At 60.6% G+C, this 15,209-nt stretch overlaps 1 protein-coding gene across 3 annotated transcripts in view; it reads left to right on the top strand.

Annotated features, from left to right (window-relative positions):
- Positions 1-15,209, top strand: part of PKD1 (polycystin 1, transient receptor potential channel interacting) — a 49,007-nt gene that overhangs the window by 8,335 nt on the left and 25,463 nt on the right. For all 3 annotated transcript variants that reach the window (XM_037034672.1, XM_037034671.1, XM_037034670.1), the window contains exons 2-14: positions 6,702-6,773; positions 6,892-6,963; positions 7,204-7,373; positions 8,531-9,202; positions 9,320-9,503; positions 10,246-10,466; positions 10,804-10,919; positions 11,364-11,490; positions 11,834-12,081; positions 12,663-13,418; positions 14,283-14,414; positions 14,526-14,701; positions 14,961-15,094. In XM_037034672.1, coding sequence (XP_036890567.1) covers positions 6,702-6,773; positions 6,892-6,963; positions 7,204-7,373; positions 8,531-9,202; positions 9,320-9,503; positions 10,246-10,466; positions 10,804-10,919; positions 11,364-11,490; positions 11,834-12,081; positions 12,663-13,418; positions 14,283-14,414; positions 14,526-14,701; positions 14,961-15,094 — 3,080 coding nt within the window. The remainder of the gene's footprint in view (positions 1-6,701; positions 6,774-6,891; positions 6,964-7,203; positions 7,374-8,530; positions 9,203-9,319; positions 9,504-10,245; positions 10,467-10,803; positions 10,920-11,363; positions 11,491-11,833; positions 12,082-12,662; positions 13,419-14,282; positions 14,415-14,525; positions 14,702-14,960; positions 15,095-15,209) is intronic.

The raw sequence follows: 15,209 nt of genomic DNA, 5'->3' as shown, positions 1-15,209 counted from the left end.
GTGCTCCCGTGCCCGAAGTGTGTGGAGCCCCCTCCTGTGATCCTGTGGGGCGGGCCGCCCTGGAAAGGGCTTTGCCAAAGGAAAAGGAGAGCCGGCTTTTCTTTCCAGCTGAGGTGGGGCATGAGAGCCAGGGCTCAGGGCAAGGCTAATGCCATTGGGGGCTCAGAGTTCTGTGCCCCCAAACTGCTCTGTGACCCTGGCATCAGGCCGTCATGCCATTGGCTGTGTCCAGCTGCAGAGTGGATGGTGGGATTGCTGGAAAGCCAGAGGCCTGTTCTGGCCCCCTGGCCAGAGTGGGGAGAGGCCTGCCTGCCTTTCTCCTTTACTCTTTGGTTTCTGAGGACGTGATGGTGAGGTGAGGGGTGTGGCCTTCCTGAGCCCCAGCGTTCCCATCTGTAAGGAGGTAGTGCGGGCCTTGTTCTGTTTGGCTGACAGGCCCAAGTGCAGAGGGACGGACCAGTTGAGTACAGTGCCTGGGGGGCCCCCAGGTGCTGGTTTTTGTCTCCCCTTAACCTGGAAGGAGGCCCCAACTCTCCAGCTTCAGGTGGACGGGTGAGCTGGGCCCCCCTCCTAGACAGGCCCCCCTCCTTCCCAGCCTGTGGCCCCCCACCCTGGTCTGTTAATGTCCCAGCAGTGGCTGATTTCCAGACACTCCTCTTCGGGGTTGGGCTCTGCGAAGGGGACCCCACACCTTCACCTCCTGCCTGAGGCCCCCCCTCCCTCTCCCTGCCTGTGGGCCCAGGGTCATCCTGGGCAGTCAGTGTCACTGCACCGGACGCCCATGTCTCATCCTGGTGAGCTTTCAGTAATGGGACGGCAGAGCTCCTCAAGGGAACCTCACCAAAATGGTCACTGCCTGCTGTTCCAGTGCCACGGGGCTGGGGGGCAAGAGGTCCTCTCACAAGCCTTTCCCTCTAGTCTTCAAGGTTGGGACACTCCCCACCCCCCTTGCTGATTCCCTTAGACCCAGGTGGGGACGGGAGCTTGGACGTAGAGCCAAGGTGGGTCTGATGGGCCCTCCCTGCCCCTTTTCTCTGGCGGGCCTGCCCCCTGCTCGCCACCAGCCCCCCTGCCCCGCCCCAGCTCATCCTCTCCAAATGTTTTTCTTCAATTCAGCTCTCTCCCCTAAACTTGAATTCATTAATTTAAACGTCATCACTTCCGGCCCTGGAAGCCAGCCTCACGCTCCATAAATAGAAGGGAATGAAAACAGAGTGAGGTTATTAGACTCAAACTGGCGCAGGCACTGGGCTCCTGGATGCCTGACCCCCATGCTGAAAGGAGCCGATAGTGGGGTGTCAGGGTGGCACGTGGGTGGCACTGCTTGACCTGAGGGCCGAGGGGTTGGGCAGGGGCCCCCGAGGGATCAGATCTTCCCTTCGGCCTGGCCATGGCTTCCAGGGACCTTGTTCGGCGTTCCTGTTGCTGGGCTGAGAAGAGCCTGTTTCTCCCCAGAGCCTGTGGGGCCTCCAGGGAGAGGACCCTGGCTCAGCAGGGCCCACAAGGCTCTGATTCCAGGAGCCCTGAGGGCTCGGGTTGGAGGGAGGAGCCTAGGCCTTGAGCCCTGGACGAGGAGTAGGGTGCCTTCTCCCGATGCCCACTGTGCTGTTCTGTCCTGCCAGAGGGAGGAGGCAGCTGCTGGCTTGGGAAGAACAGGTTACATAATGTGCGGGCGGCCCCTCTGGAGCCCATTCCCCTCAAGCCCAGTATCCACTGCATAGGCCAGCACTGGGGTGGGGGTGCTGCGCTGGGGCCTGGCACTCACCCCCGCCACTGACCACATGTGTCTGGAATGTGCAGATGTTTCCTTGGGGGCTCCAGCAGGCCCCCAGACCTCGCCCGGCATCTGGACTGGGGAACTCGAGACTGGGGAGCAGGCACCCAGGCCACTCCCCTCCTTGGCAGAGGGAGAGACTTAGGCAGTTCTGGGCTGCTGCCTGGGGGCTTTGTTTCCTCAGCTCTGAAAGGGACTGCCCTTGGAGCCATCCAGACCCCCTGTCACTCAAACTTCCTTCCCTCTCTTCCTGCTGGGGCTCTGGGACTCCTTCCCTGCCTTTCTTATCCCCTCTCCCTTTCCTCCCTGCCTCCCCTGCAAGGCCTGGGATGTGAGCAGGAGCCCTATACGGGGAGGGCAGGGGGAGCTGCCTTTGTCCATGGGGTGGGGGCCCTCAGTGCCTCCTGCTGCGCCCCTCCAGCTTGGTGGTGGGAGCAGGGATCTCCCCCTGCCTTCCCACACCCTGCTCTAGCTCTTGCTTGGACCAGGAAAGACCAGAGCCAGAGGCATGGGGATGTGCCATTGGGTACTCAGAACCTGAAGATAAAGATGCAAGCCCAGAGAAGGCTGCTGGCCCTCCCCTTGAGAATGTCTGATCTGGAAGGCAAGGGGTATTGGGGCTACCCCTTCGTGGGCAAAGGCTGGGATCCTCAGTGACTGATGGGAAAGGAGGAGGAGAGCCCCATCAGTGTGTAGTCCTGGGGCCCTCCCGTTGGTGTGTAGAATAGACCAGGAATCTTTCCTTCTCCTCCAATACACTTGCCTGTCTTGGAGTAGGAGAGGGGGCAGCGGAAGGGATGGGCTGGAAGAGTCCCCATTCCTATGGGGTTTATATTCAGTGCTGCAGACTATGGGGACCCCTCCCATCCCTATCTCTGATGCCTAGGTAGGTGACACATGTCTTGTGCTGTTATAGGTATGTGTCTGTTCCCAGGTCACCTCTTCCCCTGGCCCTAGACGGCTGGATCTCTCCAGCCTTGGCATCCCTGGAAGTTGCTGGTTCGGAGTTTGCAGGGACCTGAGAGGGTCCAGCTGGCTCAGAGGGTGGGCCCTGCTTGGCCTAGGGACTCTCAGGGTGCTGTCCAGACAGGCTGCTGGCTCTCCTCTTGTGGGGCTGGCCGCTGCCCTGCATGTCCAGCCTCTGCTGCTTCTGCCCACTGCATGGGCTCCTGTAGGCAGCTCCTGGGGCCTGCTGTGTCCTGTCAGTCACCCCCCCATGTCACTCTCCCCCCAACTTTTACGAGACTGTGGGGGAACCATGTGGGGGCAGAGAGTCAGACTTCGATGACATCACCTGGGGGTGCAGAGGAAGCCTAGGGCCAGGAGAGGGGATGGGGCTGGCCCGTGGCCTTGGTGCTCTCCCAGAGCACTGATGGCGACAACAGATGGCGATGCGGGAAGTGGCTGTTCAGGGCCACAGGGCTGGGGGGGCTGGGTGAGCGTTCTCCCCATGTCCCCTTCCCGTGACTGCCCCTTAGTGACCCTCCCCCGTGACCCCTCCAGTGGCCCCCACTCAGGACCCTCTCTGCTCTTCTTCTTCCCAGAGCTCTCTGAGTGCAGAGATGGCTGGTGCTGCCCTAGCAGAAAGCACGTGCCCCTTCCATGGCTCCCAGACCCAATTTTTTTATTGATTTGAGAGAGAGAGAGACATCTATTTTTTGTTCCACTTACTTAATGCACTCATTGTTTGCTTCTTGTATGTGCCCTGACCAGAGATCAAACCCACAGCCTTGGTGTACTGGGATGATGCTTCAACCAACTGAGCCACCCAGCCAGGGCCCAGACCCACTTCTAAATGAATATCTGGGCTTATCTGATAGCAGCTGCCAGACTGTAAGGAAGAAGGCTCCTCTCACCCCCGTGTGGGAGCAGACAGGGAAACTAGGCTCAGTTGGGGAGAGCAGAGGTAACCCTGTCCCCGGCCCACAGAGGCCTCTGCTCCTGGAGTTCGTGGAATCCACACTCTTGGCACAGGCCCCCTGTCCCACAGCCCTTGGGGGAAACAGACTGGCATGTGCAAGCACACACCCCCATTTCCAGATGGGAAACCTCTAGTCTCCGCGAGGGTAGTGTGATACCTCGCTCAGATGAGCTAGGGTGGAGATCTGATCCTGAGCCCACAGTGCCGGTTCTGGAGCGGAGGGGGCCTCGCTGTCCCGAGCACCTTGGCTGGAGTGGCTCCTGACCACCCTTGCCCACCCCTTGCCATCCGCTCCCCTCCAAAGCCCTGTCTCCTGGCCCCATCCATGTCCTGCCTCGGCCCCTGCCCCAGGCTGCCTTGGGCAGTCTGTTTGTCTCTTCTGCCCAGAAGCCTCCACACCCCATTTCTCCTACTTCAAGAACAGAATCTGAGTGTGGAAAATCTAGGGTACCTGTCTGCTCTTGAGAATAGGTTTATGACTCTGCACTACCTTCCAGCACTTTGTAAAAATTTTAATGTAATCTTCATTGTTGTTTTTCCCCCCACCAGCGCTTTCTTTATTTCTCAGTTTGAACAGTTGCAGGGAGCGGGAGGGGGGGGGTTGCTGCATTTCGCACCTGTTTCTCCTGCCACTGTGTGCTGAGGGGCCTCCCAAGCCATGCCTGCTAGTGGGCCTAGGGCTCTCAGACTAGAAATCACGTCCCACGTCACAGGTGAGGGAAGGATGTTTGAGCCTCTCCCCGTGTGAGGCTACACTGGTTCTCAGAGCTGCCAGGCTCTCAGGGTGGTGGTGGCCTGACTGGGAGAGCTGGCACCTGTGGTGCCGTTTGACCTTACAGGGCAGAGAACCTTGCCAGATTAGGTGTCCGTGTCCGGCATCCTGCTGGTTGGGCCACTTGGTCAGAGCAGTGGTGGGGCTGCTATGGGTCTTCCGGCAGAAGCCCCACCCTGTCTGGTCCCTGCAGGAGCTCTGAGTGTCTCCCCTGCCCTGTAGGAGCCCAGTCCAGTCTTGCAGATGTTCCACTGCCGGGAGGACCGGCCTTCTCTTCTGCTGGCCTGGCCCATCTGACCGTGTTTGAGGTTTCTCTCAGATTTTCTCGTGGAGCCCCTGATTCACTGCAGGGCCGTGGTCTCGCTCACCCGCTGCCCGTGGCCTGCCTCCCCACCTGCCTCCTGCCCAGGCAGCCTGAGGCCAGCATCTTCACGTCCGTGTGCCATCTTCTCATGACGTCCCTGGGTGGCTGCCGTACTTTACAGAGAGCAAGGGAGGCCAGGTTCCCAGGGTTGGCTGATTGCGCCCACACTCCACCTCCCCGCCCTTGCTTCGTGGAAGCCACAGGGGGCAGGAGCCTCTCTGGGCCTGGCTCCCTACATTGGCCACTCAAAGGCCAGTGGTGCCCCTCCAAAAGCTCCCGTGGTAGCCCCCTGGCTATGTTGGGAGCCAGGATAGTAAGAGCAGCCTAGATAAGACCCAGCCCCCAGCTCCCAGCCCCTGTCCTTGATAAGTAGCCAGCATTCAAGTATTGGTTGCCATGAGGCCCCATGTGGCCAGCAGATCTTCAGGGAGGAACAGTGGTCAGTGGTTGGGGTGGGGGCATTTCCCGAGCCTGGTTCCAGAGGTGGTCCTTGTCACTGGGAGCCGGGCAGAGGGACTGTGCCAGGTACTCCAGCCTGCCAAGCCCTGAGACCCTGTCTCCCCCTCAACTGTGTCGTTGGGGCCTGGACTGGCATTCAGTGCCCTGGCTCCCAGGAGGACCTTGTTTCACACCAGCGCTGTTACTGAGCTCCTGCCATGTTCGGAGCTTAGGCTGGAGGAAGCAGGGCCCATTCAAGAGGGCGGCTGATGGAAGCTGGACTTCGGGACATCCCCCGCCCCATGCTGCCATGGGAGCTTGGATAGGAGGGGTCTTGGAGGTAGGGCAGGTGCCAGGGATGGGGGTTTGGACCAGGCTCTAGCTGGGGTAGGACGGGGGAGGCTGAGTGCTTTAGGAACTGGGTTGGCAGGCCTGGAGGCGGCATTGACCCACACCCCCGTCTCTGCATGACGGGGTGGTCTGGTCATTGGTGGGAAGACAGGGCTGGTGAGAGGCATTTTGAGACATCAGAAGGCAGAGGCTTAAGGGTGGGAGGCCTCATTCATTCAGAGTCTATGGCCAGAGGTGCCCACTGAGTCTGGGTGATCCGAAGGTCCCCGACTCAGGAGGTAGATAGGCAGGGGCGACTGTGACCTCTGCCTGTGGGCTGGGAGGGGACATGGAATTGGGGGCTAAAGAACGCGTCCTGGTTATGTCAGTCCTGACTTTCTTTGCACAGATTCTTGTGGTGCCACAGCCAGTTTCAGGAGGTCCTCTTGCTTTCCTTAGCCAATGCATCCACTCCTACATGTGTGGCGCAGTTTACAGCTTGTCTGGATGACTCTCGCCCAGCCACGCTTCTCATTGAGCCTGTGTGCTATCTTGGTGACTGTGTGGGGTTTTTACTGAGGTCCTGTTGACCTTGAAGTTGAACATGGGCCATCACCATCACTGTGGCACTGTGCCATCCTCGAGGGTCCCTCCCAGTTCATCTGGCCTTTGTTTCCCCCCTGTATCTCAGGGACATTCAGAGGCCTCTGCAGCTGGCAGCAGCTGGGCTCCTGGCCATGGAGACCCCTGTTCTGCCCTGGTGTGTCCCAAACTCTATGTGGAGGGGGAAGAAGTCTGCCCTCCATGGTGTGGGATGACCTTGCTGCGCCAGGGGGCAGGGGACTGGGTGGGACCTTGAACCTGCAGGGAGGGAAATGGGGCAGGGCACAGATGGAGGGCTGAGGCCTCCAGCCCTTTCCTGCCTTGGTTTTTCCAGATGAAAGTTCATTCCAGTTCTCCATTCTGGCCCTAGGCGTAGGGAGCTTGGAGAGTGGGAGGCCACAGCTTGGGGGTACTAGGGAACTTGCAGGGACGGGCTTGGGGTTGGCTTTGTGCCCTACCCAGGAATCCAGTGTTGACTCACGGCCTCTTTGCTCCCCAGAGATGTCTCCCACAACCTGCTCCAGGTGCTGGATGTCAGGATCCTGGCGAATCTCTCAGTGCTGACAGAGTTGTGAGTGTCCACTTTGGCCTGGCTGTGGGACCCCACAGGGCAGGCAGGCGGCAGCAGCTTGCACCGTGGGGTTATGGGGGCATCCCTCAAAAGCTCTGAGTCCCTCCCTTTCTTTCAGGGACATAAGCAACAACAAGATTTCTACCTTAGAAGAAGGAACATTTGCTAATTTATTTAATTTAAGTGAAATGTAAGTTGCACTGTTTTGGGCGGGCTTCAGTGGCTGGGCGCCTGGTCCCCCAACAGCACCCTGCCCTCCTGGCCTGGCCTTTGTGCTGGCTTCCTAGTTTGAGACCAGACCCTGAAGGCTGTCCCCGGGGAAGTGGGAGGCTGTACTTGTCAGGGAGCCCAGACGCTCCCTCAGGGCCAGGCCTGGTTGCCCATCCCTGCCCCACTGAGCGCTGAGCACTTGGCCCTGCCCTTCCCGCAGAAACCTGAGTGGGAACCCACTGGAGTGTGACTGTGGTCTAGCTTGGCTGCCGCGCTGGGCAGAGCAGCAGCAGGTCCGTGTGGTGCGGCCTGAAGCGGCCACTTGTGTGGGGCCTGGCCCCCTGGCTGGCCTACCCCTCCTCCAAGTCCCTCTGTCTGACAGTGGCTGTGGTGAGTGTGGGTGGGGCAGGGCCAGCTTGGTCCTTCCCCTTAGGACAGCCCTTCCAGGCAGGGACCCCACAGGTGCTCAGGGGTTGTCAGCTGGGGTGGGGCGCAGTAGATAGGGACCTGGGGCACAGGGCTGAGACAGAGTGGGTCAGGCAGGCCCTCTGGCCCGGGAGTCAGTGTGGGTGGGATGGGGGTTGACTCACGGCCTCTTTGCTCCCCAGAGATGTCTCCCACAACCTGCTCCAGGTGCTGGATGTCAGGATCCTGGCGAATCTCTCAGTGCTGACAGAGTTGTGAGTGTCCACTTTGGCCTGGCTGTGGGACCCCACAGGGCAGGCAGGCGGCAGCAGCTTGCACCGTGGGGTTATGGGGGCATCCCTCAAAAGCTCTGAGTCCTTCCCTTTCTTTCAGGGACATAAGCAACAACAAGATTTCTACCTTAGAAGAAGGAACATTTGCTAATTTATTTAATTTAAGTGAAATGTAAGTTGCCCTGTTTTGGGCGGGCTTCAGTGGCTGGGCGCCTGGTCCCCCAACAGCACCCTGCCCTCCTGGCCTGGCCTTTGTGCTGGCTTCCTAGTTTGAGACCAGACCCTGAAGGCTGTCCCCGGGGAAGTGGGAGGCTGTACTTGTCAGGGAGCCCAGACGCTCCCTCAGGGCCAGGCCTGGTTGCCCATCCCTGCCCCACTGAGCGCTGAGCACTTGGCCCTGCCCTTCCCGCAGAAACCTGAGTGGGAACCCACTGGAGTGTGACTGTGGTCTAGCTTGGCTGCCGCGCTGGGCAGAGCAGCAGCAGGTCCGTGTGGTGCGGCCTGAAGCGGCCACTTGTGTGGGGCCTGGCCCCCTGGCTGGCCTACCCCTCCTCCAAGTCCCTCTGTCTGACAGTGGCTGTGGTGAGTGTGGGTGGGGCAGGGCCAGCTTGGTCCTTCCCCTTAGGACAGCCCTTCCAGGCAGGGACCCCACAGGTGCTCAGGGGTTGTCAGCTGGGGTGGGGCGCAGTAGATAGGGACCTGGGGCACAGGGCTGAGACAGAGTGGGTCAGGCAGGCCCTCTGGCCCGGGAGTCAGTGTGGGTGGGATGGGGGAGACTGGTTGTGGGGCTGGACGGGGTGATCTGGGGTCTGGAATGGGGGCCAAGAGGCAGCCATCTGCCCTTTGCAGGTGAGAAGTACATCGCCTGCCTCCCTGACAACAGCTCAGGTGCTGCGGTGCCGGTGGCCTTCTCAGCTGCCCATGAAGGTCCGCTGGTGTCCGAGGCCTGCAGTGCCTTCTGCTTCTCGACTGGCCAGGGCCTCGCGGCCCTCTCAGAGCAGGACCACTGCCTGTGTGGGGCTGCCTATCCCCCCAACATCTCCTCTGCCTGCCTACCCTTCTGTTCCAGCCCCCCACTATCCCCTGCCTCTGTCTGTGGGGGCCCCATCCTCCTCCAGAATGTTTTCCCTGCCTCTCCAGGGGCTGCCCTGGTGGGGCCCCAAGGACCCCTGGCCTCTGGCCAGCCAGCAGCCTTCCATGTCACTGCCTTGCTGCCCATCAGCTCCACACACTGGGACTTTGGCGACAGCTCCCCTGAGGTGGACGTGGCTGGTTCTGCTAGCACTCACCGATATGTGCTGCCTGGGCGCTATCACGTGATGGCAATTATGGCCTTGGGGGCTGGCTCCGTCCGGCTGGAAACGGAGGTGCAGGTGCAGGCGCCTCCTGCCGCCCTGGAGCTCACATGTCCAGTCTCGGTGCACAGTGATGAGACCCTCGAGCTTGGCATCCGAAATCTTGGTGGCTCAGGCCTTGAGGCCACCTATAGCATTGTGGCCTTGGGCGAGGAGCCAGCCCAAGGTGGGTGCCTCCCTGGGCCCAGGTCACTACTGTTCCTCACCCCAGGGTCAGAGGTGGGTGGGGCAGAGTTCCAGGAGGGCACACATTAATGGCCCCTCTCTCCCCGCCGGTCTCCAGTGGTGAATCCACTGTGCTCCTCTGACACCGTGATCTTCCCTGGAAATGGGCACTGCTACCGCCTGGTAGCAGAGAAGGCAGCCTGGCTTCAGGCACAGGAGCAGTGCCACGCCTGGGCTGGGGCCGCCCTGGCCATGGTGGACAGTCCTGCCATCCAGCACTTCCTGGTTTCCCAGGTCACCAGGTGCCTGCCCCCACCCCTGAGAGGCGGGGAGGTGGGGGTTGGGGGGCAGAGCACAGCCCAGGGTGGAGCCTGAGGCAGGCAGGAGGAGGGGTGGCAATGGGGGAGGGGGCAGAGGCCAGATTGTTACCTCCAGGGTTCCCTGTGTGGCAAGAGCCCAGCTGGACTGTGAAATCACACCTGGACATTGGCAGTGTGCAGAAGGGGAACTGAGGACCAGAGTGATCAAGGCCCTTGCCCACGGTCACCCAGTTAACATGCTTGGCCCCGGTGCCTGGCTCTGACTACAGCACCTCATTTCCCTCTCTGTGTCTGTCCCTGTCCCTCTGCCTGTCCCTGTGTCTGTCTGTGTGTTCATCCCTATCCATATATCTCTAATCCCTTCCTCTAAGAGGGCCTTCCTACCTTGGCAGAGTGGTGGGGAATAGCCCTTTGGGGACTGATCTGTGGGTGTCTTGGTCCCCACATGCTGTACCCTGGGCCTCCCCGCAGCCTGCAATGCAGGTCTGATCGAAGCCGGGCTCCCTTGGCTGGGCTCCTAGCCCCTGGCCCTGGCGGCTGCATGAGCACTGCTGTGGGCCTTGCTCTCCAGGTTATGTCTCTAAGCCTCAGGTTTCTCATCTAGAAAGCAGGAGCAAGGTCCCCCTGAGGGGCTGCTGTGAGAAGCCTGTCTCCAGAAAGGGGATGAATGGAGGGGCATCTATCTTTGGGGAGCCCCCGGGGTCCTCACTCTCCCCATCTGCAGGAGCCTGGATGTGTGGATCGGCTTCTCGGCTGTGGAGAGTGCTGAGGAAGGCCCATTGCCTCGGGGCGAGGCCTTCAGCCTGGAGAGCTGCCAGAACTGGCTTCCCGGGGAGCCACACCCCGCCACTGCAGAGCGCTGTGTGCGGCTAGGGCCTGCGGGGCAGTGTAACACGGACCTGTGCTCGGCGCCACACAGCTACGTCTGTGAGCTGCGCCCCGGAGGTGCGCCAGGTTGGCTGGGGGACTGGGGAGTACCTTCTGCCCTGAACCAGGACAGCTAACCCCAAAAAACACACAGTCTCACAGCCACCCTAGAGCTCCTCCTACCCTTGGCCAGGACAGTGCCCCCTCCACCTCCCCCCAGGCTCCTTTCTCAGCTGGTCAGTGTTTAGGCATTTGCTGAGCACCTACTGCTGTCCTGGGCTGGGCCTGCACTGAAGGGAACAGACACAGATGAGGAAGCTGGGGGTTCCCACCAGGTGGCTCGGTCCCACCCTGGCCCCCGACAGTATCCTCTTTGGCCTGGGACTAGAACCTCATCACACACTTGCTACCCTAGGCCCTGTGTGGGATGCAGAGAACTTCCTCGTGGGGGCGTCCAGCGGAGACCTGCAGGGACCCCTGAGTCCCCTGGCACAGCAAGAGAGCCTCTATGCCCCCCAGGAGCCTGTAGAGGTAGGCCAGCCAAGCCCCTGCTCCCTGGCACAGTCTGGAGATCACCAGACCACCCTTGCTCTGGCTGCTGTGTCTCTTTAAAAAACAGGCTGACTTCCCCAACCCCTGGGCCTTTCTAATGTCCTGTGTGCCCAGTAAAGATGTTGGGAGAAACCTGCTATTGTGCAGGGAGGAATCTAGGAACGTGCTGAGCTCCTGCGCCTTTTCTCTCTGTGTGGATTTAAAAAAAAAAAAAACAACAACAACAAGGTGCTACTGCTCACAGATGGTGTTTCAACATGGCTCCTCCACCCTAGTGAAGCATTTGTGGAGGGCCTGGGAGAGCCCCATACCGTGGCTCCTTCCTCTCTTGGCCAGTGGGAGCTGAGATCCAGGATCTGTGGAGCTGTGTGTTCCAGCCCCAAACCCCCACTCCTGTCCTTGTGCCCCTCCCAACTTCACCAGGTGATGGTGTTCCCTAGCCTGAGCCTGGGCCGCACAGCCTTCCTCACCGCTGCAGAGTTTGGAACCCAAGAGCTCAGCCAGCCTGTCCAGATGAGGCTGCAGGTGTACAGGCCCATGGAGGGAGCAGGTGGGACCCTGTTCTGGTGGTAGGGGGAGTCGGGGGGCTGGGGTAACTTCCCTGCGCTGCCATGTCTGCTTGTCCCTGGGCCACTAAACTGGTCTCTAGCCTCAGGATGGACAGAGTAGGGTCCACAGAGACACTGACTCCTGCTCGGGACCCCAAGGGCAGATTGGATAGGCTTGCCTGGGTGGAGTTCCCTCCTGAGTGAGTCAGCCGGCCTGGTGTTGTGGGGGCAGGGGAGTGATGGTGGAGGCCAGGAGAGCTTTTCTGCTGGGCCTCAGGTAGTAGTGGGTGTCCTCGACTGTGGCCTGTTGGCAGATCAGACCTGATACCTTTCCTTCCCTGGCAGGGGCCCCAGAAAACAGCAGCAAGCCTGAGAGTGGGCCCCCAGAGAATGGGACTGAGCCAGCTCCTGAGTGCACGCCGGAGGGTCTCTGGTGCCCCAGATCCAACATCTGTCTGCCGCTGGACACCCCCTGCTGCCCTCGGGCCTGTGCCAACGGGTCTGCGTCGGCGCTGGGACTCCCCAGGGCCTCCTACGCACTGTGGAAGGAGTTCTTCTTTTCTGTGCCTGCAGGCCCCCCCGCTCAGTACTCGGTGTGTGTCACTGGCCCAGGTGTCGTCTGCCTTCCCCTCAGTCCCCCAAGGTCTGGGTCTCCTCATAAAACTCAGAGAAAATGCATATTCTTAGGCATAGCCGACTGGGTCCCTCTGACCAGGCTCCTGCCCACCTCTGGCCTTGTCAGAGCCCTTATTCATCTCCCATTATGAGAAGCTCCTGCCCCAGGGCCTTTACACTTTCTGTGCTTTCTAAGGATGACTCTAAATGTCTCTTGGCTTGGCTGACTCCTTCCTGTCACAAATCTTGGCTGCATTGTCCCTCAAAGGTTCCTCCCCTGTCTGGCGAATCCCCATCCCTGCCTTATTCTGTCTGCCGGTACATGTTCATTTTGTCCAAGGCCCCGACCATGAATGCCTGGGGCCCCTGTGAAGCCTGTTGGAGTGTGAGTGACTGAGGAGTGTTTGAGACCCTTGTGGAGGGGTGACTGTGTCACCCTGGGAGGGGATCTCGCCCGCCTGTTGGATCTCGCCCCTGGCTCAGTCCCTCCACAGGCCCCAGACCAGTGGAGGGGACCCACTGTGAGGACCTGACACAGCCCTGCCTCCCTCTCCTGTAGGTTGCCTTCCATGGCCAGGATGGCCCCCTGCTCCCCGGTGACCTCATAGGCTTGCAGCACGATGCCGGCCCAGGTGCCCTCCTGCGCTGCACCCCGGCACTTGGCCACCCTGCCCCTGAGGCCCCATACCTCTCTACTACTGCCTCGGCCTGGCTGGCCTGCCTGCCTGCCCAGCTGGAGGCCAGCCAGGCTGGCCAGGCGTGTGCCCTGCGACTGCTCACTGCCACAGAACGGCTTACCCCACTGCTGGGCCTGAGGCCCAACCCGGGGCTGGGGCGTCCAGGACGCTACGAGGTCCGGGCCTCAGTGGTCAGCAGCGTGTCTAGGCACAACCTGTCCTGCAGCTTCGAGGTGCTCTCCCCGGTGGCCGGCCTGCGGGTTATCCACCCCATTCCCCATGACGGTCTCCTCTATATATCCACCAACGGCTCAGCCTTGGTGCTCCAGGTGGACTCTGGTGACAATGCCACAGCTACAGTGCGCTGGCCTGGGGGCAACATCAGTGCACCCTTCGAGGCTTACTGCCCTGATTCAGTGGCTGCCCTGGTGCCTGGCTGTGCCCGTGAGGCCAACATCACCTTGTACTCAGTGTTGGCACTGCCCAGGCTCAGTGAGGGCAAGCACGCAGTGGAGGTTGTGGTGGAGAACAGCGCCAGCCGGGCCAACCTCAGCCTGTGGGTGAAGGCGGAGGAGCCCATCTGCGGCCTTCGAGCCACGCCCAGCCCCGAGGCCCGAGTGCTGCAGGGTGTCCTGGTGGTGAGTGTGGCCAGCTGGTCTGCCCAGCCTCTCTTGAGACAAGGTGCCCCGTGCACAGAGTGGCCCCTCCCCACTGAGGAAAGAGCTTGGTTGATGGGCAGGTCCTGTTAGGTGATAATTCATTCCTAAGTTACTAAAAAATTACCACTAGAATAATGGCTCTGAAAATGTTTCTTTCTCTCCTCACATTTGAAGAAACAGACTATGGAACTCTTTGCCCACCTCTGACCTCCTCAAGCCTGGGTGTGTTTATGAGGCCCTGAGTACTTTTTGAGTTGCTTCTGACACTACCTGGCCACCTCAGTGCCTTTCTGGGGAGGGGCTGTCCTTGGCTGGGACTGCCCGTCCTGACCAAGGCAGCTGTCAGCTCTGCATCTTTGCACAGGGGCCGTGGAAGGCTGTTTCCGACAGCCCTGCCACTGCGTAGCTGTGTCCCCAGCTTGGCCAGTCTCACCTGTTCTGGGTGATGCAGGCAAATACCAGCCATGAGGCCTGGTGAGACTCCCATGCCTTCCCAAATGGCATTGTGTTGTCCAACTAAGAGGCCTGAGAAGGAGCCCTGGGAGGGGTGTGCAAATTGAGAGATGACAGGTGGGGAAACTGAGGTCAGAGAGGTTAGGCTGTGACTAAACCCAAGCTCAGCCCCATACCATGCGGCTCCCTAGTCGACCATGGGCCCCAGGGCCCTTCGCCCCCTCCTTCTTGCCTTCCCACTCTCCCGTAGTGTTTTCAAGCCCTGTTCCATGAAGCCCCGTGGGGAGGTGTGTCTGAGCCAGTAGACGTGGTCCGAGGTCACAGTTGGCTCTATAAAGACCCTGTGCTGCAGCAGGGTCACTGTCAGCCAATGCCGTGTCCTTCCCCCAGAGGTACAGTCCCACGGTAGAGGCCGGCTCGGACGTGGTCTTCCGCTGGACCATTGATGACAAGCAGTCACTGACTTTCCACAATGTTGTCTTCAACGTCATCTACCAGAGCGCTGCCGTCTTCAAGCTCTCGGTGGGCAGAGGAAAGGGCACGGGCAGGGGCAGGGGTGAGTGTGAGGCGGGACTCTGCCTACTCTGCCTTGAGGCCCGTTGGTGACTTGATCACTGCCAACTGTCTCCATAGCTGACAGCTACCAATCACGTGAGCAACGTCACTGTGAACTACAATGTCACTGTGGAGCGGATGCATAGGATGCAGGGCCTGCGCGTGTCTGCGGTGCCCCCCGTGCTGCCCCCCAATGCCACGCTGGTGCTGGCAGCTGACGTGCTGGTGGACTCGGCCGTGGAGGTGGCCTTCGTGTGAGTGCACTGGGCCCAGCAGGTAGCAGGGGTGCCAGGTTCTTCCCCAGCACCCCTCCACAGTTCTCACCTCATCTGCCAGGAGGTGCAGGGTAATGGGATGTGGGAGGGGGTGGGAGCTGCAGTGGGGCTGGGTGGCACTCTGAACAAAGGTACGAGAAGAGTGGTCACGGCTGGGCCAGTGGGCGCCCCCCATGGGAGTGGCCAGCCTCTCCCACTCATCCCCCAGCGACTCACTGCCTGCCTGCTGCCCTGGCAGGTGGACCTTCGGGGATGGGGAACAGGCGACGGGCCAGTTTAAGCCTCCATACAACGAGTCCTTCCAGGTCCCAGACCCCACGGTGGCCCAGGTGCTCGTGGAGCACAATACCACACACACCTACGCCATCCCAGGTAAGGATGGGCCTCGCGCCCTGCTGGCCCCCACTGGGCAAGCCCTGCGCTAGGGGCAGCTCTGTCCAAGTCAGCTTGGGGTACTGACCCTGGCCTTACTAGCATGCAAGAGGGG

The sequence above is a fragment of the Sturnira hondurensis genome, unplaced genomic scaffold, assembly GCF_014824575.4.
Source record: "Sturnira hondurensis isolate 20B ecotype Veracruz unplaced genomic scaffold, ASM1482457v3 Scaffold0022179, whole genome shotgun sequence".
NCBI classification, from domain to species: Eukaryota; Metazoa; Chordata; class Mammalia; order Chiroptera; family Phyllostomidae; genus Sturnira; species Sturnira hondurensis.
This window is presented reverse-complemented; position numbering and strand designations above follow the sequence as displayed.